The 15,840-nt window shown below is 42.1% G+C and overlaps 1 protein-coding gene across 1 annotated transcript; it reads left to right on the plus strand.

The window, feature by feature from the left end:
- Nucleotides 1-244: 244 nt before the first annotated feature.
- LOC120458854 (flocculation protein FLO11-like) lies at nucleotides 245-2,219 on the plus strand. The gene has a single exon (XM_039646681.2). The coding sequence runs from the start codon at nucleotides 347-349 to the stop codon at nucleotides 1,379-1,381; it is 1,035 nt and encodes a 344-aa protein (XP_039502615.1). The 5' UTR covers nucleotides 245-346; the 3' UTR covers nucleotides 1,382-2,219.
- The last annotated feature ends 13,621 nt before the right edge of the window (nucleotides 2,220-15,840 follow it).

A 15,840-nucleotide genomic window follows, 5' to 3' on the forward strand; every position in this document is an offset into this window, starting at 1 on the left:
ATTTTGGCAGATTTGAACCTTATAAATGAATTTTGCATCGCATTGTTTGCGCATCTTTCGACAAATCGTTTCCGTTTTCGCTGCGTCATTTTCGCATTATTAATTATTAAAAAAATTACAAAGAACTGCATTGGCTATACCTGAATATATTATAAGAAACATGTATGTTCTTATATATGCAAATAGTAATAGATAATACTTTAGCACTTTGCACCAACTGAAAGTAGGCTTTGAAAAAGACGTAGATAGTGGTTTCTATCACAATTTGGAACAAACCCTAATTTTGAGTGACTACAACTTTTCCAAAAGCTAGACTTTCTATAATTTATAATTTTCTACTCAGATAATGGCGCATTTAATAACTGACAACAACAGTGCACCATTGGTCGAAGATGATAGAACAGAAAACAAAGGCCAAGGCGATGAGTTTGATATTGTACCGAAGAAAAGTTCTCATGTGAGTGGATCGAGAAAAATCATACCCAGATCGCCGGATGAATCAGCCACCACATCGAGAAGGCCCAGATCAAGTATTCCCTACATTCGATTGCATTCATTTCCAAGGAAATACATATCCCCAAAAAAGGTGGATCTTCAGATCCGTTCCGCAGTCAAAGATAACATCAAAGAGAACGTTATAGTTCCATCTCCGGATGAGAAAGCTATATTTGAAAGCGGCACTGCTCCACTTCCTAATGGGAAAACCATATCCGAAGGAGCCACTGCTCCTCTGAATGAGAAATCTTTATCCGAAAGCGGCACTGCTCCTCCTCCAAATGAGAAATCTATATCCGAAAGCGGCACTGCTCCTCCTCCGAATAAGAAAACTATATCCGAAAGCGTTACTGCTCCACCTCCAAATGGAAAAACTATATCCGATAGCATCACTGCTCCTCCTCCGAAGAAGAAAACTATATTTAAAAGCGTTACTGCTCCACCTCCAAATGGAAAAACTACTAAAAAAAAACTAAAAACTAAAAAAAACTGCATCACTGCTCCTCCTCCGAATAAGAAAACTATATTTAGAAGCGTTACTGCTCCATCTTCGAATAACAAAACTATATCTAAAAGCAGTAATGCTCCACCTCCGAATGCAAAACCTATATCAGACAGCAAGGAAAAGTTTCAAAAGGAAGTGTACGTTGTTGATACAGTATATTTTAAGGGCCTCGCACTGAAGAAGTTTAGAAGGATCAAAAGACAAAAGCCAAAAAGCCGTTTCTTTTTGATGCTAGATGTTGGGGATCGATTTGTTACTCGCACGTCCAGTTCCTTTTTGGTGACCATGGGTATATTCCTTATGTTCCTTGTGATTTGGGCCCTTGACTTTGAAGAACCAATCGTAAGGATTAAAGTGGCGGTGGGCGATCACATTCAATGATCGTTCCCGTTCTCGATAGTATTTTATATGAGTTCGTTGTGCATCGAAATTTCCAAATTTACACTTTTTCTTTGTTGCAAAAGGAGGCAAAATTATAATGTTGAATCACATAGCAGTTGGCAAGCCGTTTGGCATTGTTCAATCCATTTTCGAAGCCATAACAAATGACACTTTTAATCATTGCATATTAACGGACTAAGCCCTGACCGATACCCGCACTTTGTGCCGCTGATTTATGGCCCAGACAGCGACATCCAACCAAAAATAACCCATTAACTAAATCCGCATTTAATAAATGCCAGCCAGCGGCAGCCAGAAAGGTAACAAAAGGGTTAAGACTGCCGAGGGATCCGCCAAGTTGGCAGTTACAAGTTCCAAAGTTCCAAGTTACAAGACCGGCAAATTAATCACGCTGACGACTGCGACGTGGTTGATGATATTGGTCGACTGATGCTGACATTGAGGAGCTGCCAGCCGCACCAGCCATCAGTTAGCCAAGTATCCCCATCCCCAATCCACATCTACATCCCCATCCCAATGGATACTGTGCCCAAGCATCCAAGTATCCCACTGTGCCGGGGGCATCAATCTGCGGTCGAGTCTCAACTTTCGGGCACCGTGACATGTGTGGAATGCAGCCAGAAATCGGAATCAGAAGCGTTGACATGACAACTCGAGATGAGGGGTTCGCGATAAGGACAACAACTTTCTATGGCACGAGCATGGAAAACCTTTCTGGGCCCAAAGCATTGCTTAACAATTTTTCCAGTTTGAACTTTACACTACAAAATGCATTCATGGCGAAAAAACTGATAATAAATATAATTACTGAATGGTACATGTGTTGTTTGTAAATGCCAATTATTATTTCAGAAAGTCTAGTCCATGAATTAATACCAGCAATCATAGCTTCAGGCACATAGGACCTGTGAGTGGCTGCTAATTTCTCCCAGTGCATCCCCACATCCAATCTTCGGTCACGCAGTCAGCACCGAACTCAACTTTGACTTGTTTTCACGCCATTGTGATCATGTTGGTGACTCGTGCGCTTAATTTCAACAATTTGTTTGGCATTCGGCTATGAAGTGCAATGAGTTTCTAACTTGGCTTCAAAATCGAAACCCGAAAATCGAACCCCGATTGAGCTGAGGTCGCTGTCATTGATTGATTGGCCATCGGCAATGGCGTTTCGAAAGAGCTTTTCACTCAACTCTTGTTAGCCGTAATGGATCGCGAGGCATTACGTAAATTCGTTTCTTGGTAAATGATGCTGACAAGGCATTTGATTAACACGATTAATTGCTGATAAAAATGTCTGACAGTTTGTTTTCTCCCGATGGAAATTTATTGCCCACTACTGGAAATACGTAGGCAACTTCCAAATTGCACAGTAAATAAACCTAATTAATTGATTTCTATAATGCTAGGATGGATACCTTGTGTTTTAACACAGTTTTGTGACTAGCTAAAATATATTTTTAATGTTGTTTTAAAGCACACCCCATGCAAATATCAATTAGTAGATAATTGCCCATGTATCTGCTATCTACTGTAGTATTTAAAATTTAATTGAAAAATCTGATACTCCACTGGCTGCCAACGTGCCCACTCTCCTTCAATTTATTATGAAAAATGCATTTCTCATCGCGGCTTCCGCATAAATTCATCAGCTGCAGTCGTCCACTGTCATTTGTCCAAGCTCCGCCTGGCGCCATTGGAGCTGCCCCACCACCACCACCAACACCAGAACCACCTCCAAAACCATCAGCAGCCACCCATTAGTGACTACTGTACGGTGGGCATCCCGTGGCGGCGACCACCCAGGACTGGACTCGGCATCGGGAGTGGAGTACGTTGCAGTGGATTGGAGAAGAGATTCAAACGGTGGCAGCCAGCAGGCAGCAGCTGTCAACTGTCGCACACGACTTGTCCTTGTCAGTCAATGGATTGGCATCCTCGTGGCAGGGAACTTTTGGGCCCAGGACCCGGGGCTTTGAGCATTTTCTATATTAAACTTTCACATTTTTTGACATACGGCCGGGTGCAATTGGTATGCAAATTGCCACAGCCGCTGGAACGGGCGAAATATTTGTGACAGGCAACTTCTTCTACGAAAGGGAAAAGCTGAGATTATGATCGGCCAAAGGGTGCAGTATTAAAGTGTACAGCCTTTTCCCATTTATAGCACAAGTTAAATTTCAGATATTTATGTATGGAGATTAGAGGTAATAACATAATAAATAAGAATCTTTAGATACTTTTTTAAGTTTAAATACTAAACTATTGTATTAAAGGAAAATCACCTACAAAACACCATTTCACCTCTCACATCTGTAACCCTGAGAAGCGTAGAAAATCCAAAATAATTTCATGCAAACCAAAACGAATATTTTTCCATGTACTTTCGACAGCTCGGATAATTTCATATTTGTTAAAAAACAAAGGGCGCAGAGCAGATACCCAGATATACGAAATGCACAAGAAGATTCCGAGTGAAAAGCGAGCCAAAACCGATCTTCCGCTTAACGTGAGCAGTCACAGATACTTATACTTTAAGATACATGCACACACAATCCGAGAGATACTGGCGCACACATGTGGCATCGTTTTACATGAGATGCGTGCACTGCTTGTGAAACGTAAAAATTGGGCAGAAAGCGTGCTTAATTGCGAGGAAAGTTCCACCGGGAAATTAAATGAACTCAGGCCCCGGAGAAGCGGACCAAATTGCCGGGGAAATGACACAGACCACGCCCCCTTTCGAAGACGAGGGCAAGTGCAGGGAGGCGTGAAGTAAAAAAGTGTGAAAAACCACACACACACTGTATCGATCATCCATCCATCAGGGGTTTTTTGTGCCCTATGGTAATCCCATTTCAGGGATATCACAAATGGAGCTGGGTAATTTTAGTAAAATTAATTGCATATCCGCTGGTAAAGGGAATGTTCTCAGACTTTGCGCTTCACTGGCTGTAAGAACAAGTAAGCTGATACCAATTCTTGTGGGCTTATCTCTTTAAGGCAAAGAATAGGCATTGCACATACTCCTTAAATCTGTATTGTATATGTTCTTCAATAGATCTTAGTCATGGTTAGTATTAAATCCATTTAGCAGATATATTGAGTTAAACAGTAACTGATAGTGATTCAAACTGGGAAAATAAGCAGCCATTTTCCTGGCCAGCTCTTTGGAGCTCCAAGTGGGCGTAGCCTCAGCTCCATCTCCGCATGTATTCCAACCTCATTGGCACTGATTCGTTCAGCTCGCCAAAAGCTAAATGCCGAAAAAAAAATGCCCACAAATTGTAATCTTCGCTGGCAACTCGTTTTGGGGCCTGAGTCGCGCTGAAGAAACTGGTTTGCAGTCTTCGGGTGGCTTCTTCTGCCTCGTTTGGCATCAGCATCAGCAGCTCTTTAGCGCTCGTTCCCAAAACCAAAGTGTTGGACCAGACCACCAGACCACCACCCCTGGAAACAAAAAAAGAAGAAAACCAGATCGGTGTGTGTACTTGTCATGTATAGAAGTGGCTTTGTGGCCCCAACTTGGCGGCTCCTCTTGAGTGGATCTCTTTGTGGCTCTGCCCACTTTCGAGGCCGGTTTGCAGCCGAGTGGTTGTCGCGGTTGTCGATGTGGAGGTGGTTTGTTTGAGTGGGTCGAACCTCGCAGAAGAGTCGCCAGAAATTGGCGATGATCCACCGACGGGTTTCTACCACGCAAAAGTGAGCCAGCCAATTGCCAAGCTGAGGCACACAATAGGTAGCATTTATACTCCTACATTATATTAAAATAAACTAAGTAAATATGGTAATCTGTTAGTTCAATAAAAGTCAAACAAAAGCATCTTAAACTTTACAAGTTCATCTTAAGTAAGTTAACGTATATGAAAGAGCACTAATCCGCTGCTAAACAGATTTAGATGCATCTATAGTAAGCATTTAAATTCACCGCGCTTCCAGGGGATCAAAAGTTTATCCAAATTGACACTCACAACCTGTAATTTGCCATGTAAAATCGATAATCATTCGCAGCATTTTGTGCACCGCCCACATGGCAGTTTTAATTTGGGCGTGCCGCGTTCGTGGGGCTGTAAAATTGTAAACAAAATGATTTGCCATAAAATTATCATAATACCGCTCGAAATGCGCCAACAACATGTTGTCAACGGCTTGCAGATTCGAAGCGCCAAAAAGCACAACCAACAAATCCGGCATCGAATTTGGCCATTTGGCCATTTGGCCATTTGGCCGCTGGCGTTGTGAGTCGTCTCGCTGCCATCAAAAGTGTCCATAAATTCTGGCCCACACACCATTGAACTTTTGGCAGAGGACCCACCCATATCCAAACCGCCGAAAATCAAACTCCAATTTGTTGGCGTAATTATGAGTGAACAGCAGCGGGCAAGAGATCAAGACGAGCTGGAAAATTTACATGCAAATCGGATTTCGTGGGGCTTTTCAGTTGCTGCGTCGCGCTGACAGAAGACGAAAAAATGGGCAACACATCGACGGGCTTGAAGTGCTTGCCGCATGCAACATCAAAGTGGAAATTAAATGCGCGGTAATTTGGCAAAAGGCTCAAAGGATGCCGGCCATGGAATCGAAGGCCGGGAAGCTGCCTTTGCCAAGTTGCCGCCAAACGTGTACAGGTTTTGTTCCTCTTTCAGCCAGCAAATTTTGTGATTACTGATTGAAGTGAGGAGCTGAGAAACTGCGGCTCCAAGGTCCCAAGTCTGCACAGCAAAAAAAGTTTGGCAAATTGCAAGAGTTGATAAACTATCAACTTGCTTATACACACACTCAGCAAGAAATGGAAGAAGAAAACTATATTTTTAAATAGCAATTATAAAATCACCACATATTTCTATAAAATATTATATAAAGAGACCATTCTTTTCAGTGTGCGAAACAACTTTGCTCCGCAAATCTTCATTTTCGAATTTAAATTACGCCCCGAGTAATTTGCATTCGGACAACAACTTTGATAACTCTGTTTTGCACATCAGCGGGTTGGAAATTAGCAACTGTCGGTTAAACAGAATAAGAACTATTTATTAAGACCTATTTAGCCAGCTTTTATTTTCGTTTCTATGCGATATAGAATGCCAAGTCGCCGTGTTTTCAGCAGATGGCATGCGTTGAGAAGCCAAAGCCCAGAGCCTCAGGATCGTGTGCTTTTAATTACCCACATCAATAGTGGAATGTGGCCAAATGCGAACGAGCAGTTGGCATGCAACATGTGCATTTCACCAATAAAAGCGCTAATACATAACTTTTGTGCAATGCATTGCAGCCCAGCGGCGAATCAAGTCAACCGCCATGCCGTGCACTCGTAATCTACAGTGGGCCCTCCCATCGGAGGCTGTCACATTTGCTGCCCGCTCCAAGTGCTCCTCCACTGCTGATCCTCTGGAGGGAGGGGCTGATCCTCGAAGCGGCACTAGACTCCCCGAGGTGTGAAGCCTTCTTGTCATTTGCCGTAAGTGAGCAGCTGGAATGCCCGCTAAGTGGACGGCCTCATTTGCATAGTAGTTCGAGATTCATAGTTGGGAAAATTCCAAATCATATTGCTTTCTCATTTAGTTCGGTTCATAGAAAGTGCTTTAAAGTTTATTTAGCCCATGGTGTGGATTTGCTTAATCGCCTAACAGCGACATGTGCTGAACTAGTTTGCTGGGCATGCAATCTAAGTGCAATTTAAATGCAAATTAATATATATTGGATTAATTAAGTAATGCATTTTTACAAGCATTTTTATTTCTACTTTTAAACTATATTTATTTCATATTGCATTACTCTTATCCTATTGTAACCACTTCAAACTTTACTATTCTGCGCTAAAGCCTAAGTAATTAGTGGGCTATAAATGGCATCTTACCACGGTGCCGCTGCCGCACGAAGTAATCAGGAATGCCTCGAACTGTTTGGGCCAGAACAGATCAGAAACAGGTAAGTTTGGGGCAAGGGTATAGCTAAGAAGGGGAAAGAGGCAAAATGCGATGGTGAGGCAAGTCCTGTTGCGATTTGCAACATTTTTATGATGATTTAGCATTCGCCCGCGGAGACAGCGCAGCGACTGCAACTGCAACTGCTGCAGTTGCTCCTGCACATGCCGTTGCCGTTGCTGCCGGGGATGCCCCCTATATAGTATATATATAGTATAGCCATAAAATCGTGTGACATATCCGCAATTTTTCAAGCTGCCCGCGCCTGCGTTCAAGTGTCGAAGTCGCTCACCCGCTGTGAGCTGCCCAGCTCCAAGGTGCCCAAGTTCAGAGCCCCGGTCAGAATCACCAGTACTTCGTATCCAAAGTGGACGGCATTCGCTGGAAAAGTGTCAAAGCAATTTGTTCAAGGAGCCGCGAATTTGTGTGGGCGTTATTTCGCGGAATCCGCTGGCAGAGAAACGCCCCCGAAAAACTAAAACTGGCGACGACAAATGCTTTCAATAGTCGCTCGCTCGGTCGACGGGCGATTGTTTTTCGCGGCCGATAACCATCGACGCCATCTGATTTCCATTACTGGCTAACACACACTCTCGAATTGGCAGTGGCCATTGGCAACTAATTGCCGGCGATAATGCCGCCAGATTGGGCTCGCGTATTGGCAAACTGCTGACAAATTATTTATGATACACATTTTGGTAGCCCGCTTCTTTTTTTTTCGGGGCTAGACAAATTACCATATTTAGTCTGGCACTGCGAGCGCGATAATGAATTATGTTTATAGTGTCTGGCGCTTAATTATTGTGTGCCACGATTCGCTGATTTTAACGGCCTTCACAACAGGTGACCTTTGGAATGCAAGTGATTGAACTATTAATAAAAGTTATATAATATTATAAGTTATGTTTTTTTTAATTGATCAGGAAGTCCACCCGCGATAATGGCGGATGTCCGGCGAAGGAGCACCACTCCATCGAGGACCTTGATGTGGGAGTTCGCCCAGCTGCACTGGAGGCCCAGGGCCTGAGTCAACTGGCGATTCCTTTTGTTCTATGCCGTCAACGCTAAACACTCACGTCAGCCAATAAATCCACTTCAGTGCGCCAATCGAGGGATCTCACTCTCGGGTGTTCTGCTTTCCATGCTTTTCGCACAGCTTCCAAAGGGGGCAAGGGTTAGGAGGGGGGCGGGCAGGGCACGAGGATCGGGGGGTGGTGGTTATCAAGGATGAGGTGGAGGAGCAGCGGGACAAAGCCGGTTTCCCTTTAGGTGTCAAAAGCAATAAAACGCCGGCCTGTAATCAACGCGATCCTAAATAGGTGTACAAATTACACCAAAGTCCTTAATTATAGCGAAACCGCCAGCGTCCAAGCTTCATTCTTACACTGGCAGAAAAAACTTTATTGGTACAAAACCAATCAAATATTAAAACAATTCTGTAACTAGTAACTAAAAGAAATTTCTGTATGAATACTTCTCAAAAATAAGTTAACAAGTTGATTACTATACTATAAGGCTCTAGTTATCTAGTATGTTAAAGTACAACTTGCTACCATATACAGTAGAATCCGGTTATAACGACTTTCAAGGGACCGACGATTTTACGTCGTTATACCCGGAAGACTAACGAAAGAATAATTATAACAGAAAGGTGGAAAAAAATATGTTTTAACATAAAACAAAAAATGTAATCAATTTAATTTAATGACATGGGTTTTTCATTAGAAAAAAGCATAACAAATTAAAAATATGACGAAAACGCCGATTAAAAATATCAAACTTTTTACAAAAATCTTGTTTCGATTTTTTGATAAAAAATAATCCGTTTTTTTCGATAGCAACAAAAATAATTGTCCAATAGTGGAATGCCATGCCTCGTTGAATTTGTAACAAAATTTCCTATCCATACGTGCTTATAAAAGGAAATCATAATTTTTTCCCCTTTTTTTGCCAATTTTAATGATGTTTATCGAAAATGCAAAAATGTGTCAAATTTTTGTTTTCGAAAATCAAAAAACAAGGGATACACATAGTTAGCCATGTTTATTAGCAGCACAAAACAGTCTTCATTTTCGCTGTGCGACCATTTTGACCAAGTTATGTATACATATTATAAAAGACTCTAGTAAGTTAGTATGTTAAGATAACCTTTGTTGCCATATTTTATATAAACTTTGTATGTTAAGATAACATTTGTTGCCATATATAATATAAACTTTGTATGTTAAGATAACATTTGTTGCCATATTTTATATAAACTTTGTATGTTAAGATAACATTGTTGCCACACATAAATTGTAGAATTCAAGTAGTTTAGCATCACATTTCTCCGTGTGTACCGCCGTTCTTGGCTAAGTCGCAACTCCCAGCCAAAGTTTAACCACAAAACGCCATCGTGATGGTCTTGGCCCTGTCGCTGGCTGTTTACTCTCGGCTCTCGGTTCTCACTCCTCGAATCTTCTCGTTCCTGACTTGTGATTCCAGGCCCTGCGTTTTGTGTTCAGGGTTCTGGATGCCTTGATGCTCTCGTAGTAGACCCGCAACTATTAAGAATTTGGCACGGTGCTGCTGCTGCTGTGGCATATAACTTACACCCAGATCGATCAGTGCAATTGGTGTAAATGTACTTGGCCACGGCCAAGAAATGCAAACGGGAAAAGGGGGCCAAAATCGGAGGGCTGGCACTTGGCGCTCTCGTAGTTGGCCCGGTTGGTCTCTTTTGGCCATGCCGCACGTTCGTGCTGCGAAAATTACATTTGATCGATTTGATCGGCGCTACGAGATCAAAGGAAATGAAAGACGGCGACGAGAACGCCGACGCGGATGCCGGTGCGGATGTGTTGCGGATTTATTGCGGATGCGAAGTGAACTGACGATCGTTGATCGTTTATTTTTTTGTGCAGTTTGTTATGCCCAAGATGGCAAAGTATTTCAGCATTATCATATTTATTGCTAATAGAGGGCAGCTAAAGCCTTTCAATATCACACGGAATTGGGAATCACTTTTAATTGAATACATTCAAATGGAATCCTTTAAAATACGTAGCATATGGAAAATATGTGAAATGCTAAGCTTTCCCCGATTGCACTTATTTTTCTCCACCACTTTGAAGTGCCACAGCGAGGCACCTATCTGCGTTGCAACATCTAGAATGGCTGGCCATTTGCGATGTAACTTATGGCCAACATCAGTGGCACAATTAAAATCATTTAGAGGCCAATTAAATTTCGTTAGCAGCATTAAAAGCCCGGGTCACATGAGAACCATTTCGCAATCGCTGACCAGATAAAGAAGGAGCATGGTTGTCACTGACAATTAAAAGCACCGAAAATGCCCGTTGAATGCAACCAGAGACAATCAGAGAGTTCGAGTTTCGGCCTTTCGTCCTGCCACATCGCCATTCACCCCCCATTTCCCAATCCCCGCTCCCTTTCGGTTTTTCTAGCCCACGAGTGCGAGTGCGTGCATTTGGCCAAAAGTGCGTGCTGTTGGGCGATTTGGCTCAAATTGGCCCGGCCAGATTCAGATTGTGTGTGTGGCAGCTGGGGTCGCCATTAGAGGCGCTGAGCGATGAGCATGGGAATTTCAATTAGACAAAGTGCCCAGGGAGAAATCTTTCCCACAACTTGCCAATTATTTTCTGTGATTTTCTGCTGCTGCTCCTGCCTTTTTGCTCATCTTTAAAGTCACTTTAAAAAATATATTCATCAAATTCGGGGACAGTAAGCAAAATGTTGTAATGATCCTAAAGTTATATATATTATACATACATATATGAAAAAGCTTCTTATTTAACTCATTCATTCAAAATGTCCGTTTGTTTGTTTATTTTCGAAGACACTCAATGTTTTTGCAGTGCATGAAGTGAGCTTGCGGTTGCCAAATAAAATAAATTCACAAAAATTACACATCGGCATCCGTGTGCCGCCTACGTGGTCAGTTATTTAATTTGTATTTTTTTCTTTTGCTGCCACCATCTTTGGCTACTGACGACGGCTAGGTGGCATTCAATTTTCTACAAATTTGCCACTCTTTCACCCGCGAGTCGCAGTGCAACTTTCACAGCTTCTTCGGTAGAGAGACCGACCATTATTGGGTAGCCGTGCACGGGGTATCTGCATTTCGTACGCCTCCAAATCGAATCATTTGCGCATAAGTTATGGTCACACAGTTGCCTATTTTTGTGCCCCTGGTCCCACTCCGCCGCGTTTTGTGTGTCGTGCGTGCTGAATTTCCCTCGCTTACCGTTACCAAGTGGAAATGGCCACGGCTCGTTGGCATTTCGCCCGGCTACCTATCTTTCGGGCCACGAATTAACTTCACTCCATGCCCATGCCCATGCCCATGCCCAAGACCCAGGGGCCGATCTTGTCCGTAACTTCGAACTGGAACCCTAATCCCTGGGTAGCTAAGCAAATTTCACACTACAGCTGCGGTACAATAAAACGCAAAGATTATAGTAGATAATTTGAAAGAATAACTCTTTCTTTATTTATGTTTATATAGTAAGAAGTAAATTATACAGAAAACACTTTTTTTAAGTATGGCGACAGAAAAGCAGTCAAAATGAAGCGCATACACAAATGGCAGACTGTTTTGTGCAGCTCACGACGAAAACTAACTATTCCATATACTTTTTGGATGATTTTGAAATTTAACATTTTTTGAAAATTTTTGCACTTTTTTATAAAGGGTTCATCATTAAAATTTGTCGAAAATTGGTCAAATTAAAATTTTTCAATTTTGAATGCCCATCGCTTGGGAATTTTGAGACGCGTTCAACGAGGTATGACATTCCACTTTTGCTGATAAATTTCCTTTTTTATAGCCAATTTACTTTTAAAGAACATGGATATTTCTGTTAGGTGTCAGGTCGAGAGTTCATTACAACGTATATTTCTCTATGTATTTACAACGTATATTTCTCTATGTATTTTGCAACATTGTTGTATATTTCTCTGCTAAAAAGAAAGCTCTCTCTCTCTCTCTAAATATGCTAATTAATTAAAACCCACACAATCGCATCTGTCGTTGCCATTTTATTTGGCATCATCGCCGCTGGCATTCGTCATATCCGCATCATCATCATCCCTGTCAAAGTGCCATCAGCATTAACCCAAATGAGTGGAGATTTCGAGTATTAACAGTGAGCCGAGCTACGCCCCAGTTCCACTTGCGAATTAATAACCTTTCACCTGAGTTTTAATTTAAATTCTCCGCAACTTATCCGCCATGGAACCGGGACCTCCCATCCGGGACCTTCGTCAATGGGAAGTCGGACCACCAGTTTTTGGCTGACATTTTAAATTTTGCAAATGTCAAAAGACGCTGCTCATTTGTCTTCAAATCCAACCCAACTGCCCGCCGTGAGTTGCGCTTTTTAACACTTTTCACTTAGCCGTAAGTCCGCGAGTCCGCGATCCTCTGCTGGATGGATGGATGAGTGGCCAGGGGGCCAGAGCCACCAAAAGAAGTGCCGTCCCAGGCACTTGATGACCGGGTCGAAAGCCATCTGACCCAACTGGCCACGCTTGGAAGCTCCTTTCGAGCCACGCAGCCACGCCGAGCTCACTTTCCAGCCGTTGTTAAATAATTTCACAGTCTATCAATTAGCGTGGCGATCGCGTCAGCAGGATCACAGCGCACAGTGGTATCAAGAAAAGTTACTAAATTATATATGTATATAGATATACTGAATGATCTTAGATTAGAAAAGGTAGACTATCTCAAGTTAAAATTTTATAGCATTTAAATTGAAAATTACATTTTGATTGATCGCCAGTTGATGAGGTTTCAAAATTTCCACACCACTGTGCGTGTGGTTGTGGTCCATTTTTCATAATGCTGCAAGTTTCTTTTGGCCACGGGCTGAGACAAAGCTGTCCAATGCCGACTTGGCCAGTTAGTGGAGTCGGAGTCGAAGCTGGAGCTTGGAATCTGGACATGGATACGCTATCCGGGCAGGGGGATCTTGGCGAGCTCCTATGACCTAAGGGGCTGGCAAAAGGTGGTCTCGCTGATTGTTTACGTCTGCGCTACTCATAAAATTTCAATTAATCTGCGTCTCACTGCACTGCCAAGCCAACACTCACCCGAATCTCTCTACATTTCTGGGATGTGGCCAAATGGCAGGTACACGCAAAAAAATTGGGACAAATAAATTGAAGTCTATACAAAAGGTTTAAGATAAAAGATTTTTAATGTTAAGAAATGGTTTCCATTATGAGACATAATCATTAAAGTAGCTAACTATAGTAGTAACTAAGTAGATGGTTTACCATTCAAATTCCTTTTTCCAGTGTGCGCGTATTTAATTAAATACAAGACACATTTCTGGGCGCTGTGTTGGCCTGTATTAATAATAAGCCTTCAGTTTCCTCTTGCTTAGCAGATTATAATCTACGGATCTTCGGGTATGCCTGGCAGGCAGTCAGAAACTCGCACACGAATTAATCTTCTTCAAATTAGCATCTTGATTAGCCAATGAAATGTGTAACCCAGGCCGGCGATCGGGCGTTCGCTATAAAAATCAACAGAGAAACACAGCGATGATCATTGATCATTTTCGTGTTGGTTTTTCTCTGACTCCCAATCCGAAAACGAATACGAATCCGTTCGCATGGCTCTGCTGTTGATGTGATTACAATAATTAATCTTGCCCGAGATTATTGTTTCTCCCAGCCAGCTAACCAGCAGCAAATTCAAAATAACAGGGAGAGAAATATAGGTGTCTCTATTTTGGATATAACCAAATAATTATTTATAAACCAATTACTTGTAAAGTAGTAGTTTATGTGTTGCTAGTTGTTCAATACCATTCAGAGATGTGTGTTTTGTAGAATGTTTAGATGTTAAATGTTAGGAAATGTCTAAATTGTTACCTATGTATCATTTCGGGAGAAACTACATTTTTTACATGGAAAATTAGCAATTTTTCTTCGGAAATTCTCCCTGTGCACTCGAAGAGTTGGCGTTCGAATCTCTGCCATTTCCCCAAGGCGCCAGCTACGGGCCTGGCGTCAAATTAAGTGTTTGTGTCGCTCGCCATTAATCACGGCCTATCACAAATTTCGATATGAAAAAGTGTTTTGTATATCAAAGCAACAGCAACATGAACAGCAACATATAGCCGTATAACCAGGTACAACTTGCTCCATGTCGTGTTCAGCCAGGGTGATCATATGGGTATGGGTATGTGAATGGGTATGGATATGGGCATGGGTGTCGTCCGATGTCCGATCATTTATTTACATATTCCTGATCTGGCCTGGAAATGTCACCTGCTGTGCCAACACACCACACACATGTTGCACGATGCCGAGTCTAAGGCTGAGACTGCGACTGAAACTGCGACTGAAACTGCGACTGAGACTGAAACTGACCATGGCAGCCCGGATCGAAACGAATTGAATCGAATCTGCTTCCTGGTCCGAAGAAGAGACCTTTGATGGATGACGGATAGCCACAGCCAGCATCGAATCCGATTGGTATCCATTTGGAGTTTCTACGTTGCAGCTACCGAATCGCTGGGAAAGTGGCATTAATCAGCTGGCATCTGGACCTGTATCTGTATTTGTATCTGTATCTGACTGGTAAAATCTGTTAAATTTATTAACTGCCTAATTGCAGCTTAAATTGACACGCTTGTGGCCATAAACCTTGGCTGCGGCTACAGAAACCCGTTTGCTTTTAGTTGCCATATATATTTTCGCATATACTCGTATACAGTTTTATCGGTGGCAAATATCAGGCACAGCAGCAACTGCACTGCAAATGCAAGTGCAACTGCCACACAGCAACAATGTCAACGGCAAGGGGCAATTATGTATAATAATACGAGTGCAAGTGCAGCAAGCATTGACCACTTGAGGTTTTCAACACATTTAAACCGACTGTGACACCTGCAATCGAGGCGAAAACAACAGCAAACTGCAGCTTGAAGCCAAATTAAAATGCAATTCCGAAGTTCAACACCTTGGTCAATTTCCGATGCGGTTTCTGCCGCTTTTCTGCTGCTCCGGCTAATGACGCCTCTGCGTCTCTTGGTAATCTGTCAATTCAGCAGGCGAATTAATAAGCCAGTTCTTAGCTTAATGGCTATAATTTTACGGTTTAAAGGAGAGAATTTAGGCCAAGTTAATAATTAGAAACAACATTCTGTGATATAATCTTAACAATTTTTATTTAAATGATTTAGTAAAAAAAGTTTGAAGATATATAATTAAAAATACAATGTATAACATTTTATTATGATTTCATCCATTTATTAAATTTCATTCAATGAATTTAATGATTTTTTCATTTACATCAACTTTCAAATGCTAGCTTGCGCCACCTAGCGGAATTATGTGGAAACCGAAACTATCCTAACAAATTCCCTTTCGCATGTTTTAGATTTCCCACACAGATGTCGCACAAGTGAATGGGAAATATGCGAGAACTTATTTTGGCCATCTGGCAGCACGCAACCAATGTAGAAATTGAAACAATTAACAAACACACTTAAAAGCATAATT

This window comes from Drosophila santomea, chromosome 2L (genome assembly GCF_016746245.2).
Source record: "Drosophila santomea strain STO CAGO 1482 chromosome 2L, Prin_Dsan_1.1, whole genome shotgun sequence".
NCBI classification, from domain to species: domain Eukaryota; kingdom Metazoa; phylum Arthropoda; class Insecta; order Diptera; family Drosophilidae; genus Drosophila; species Drosophila santomea.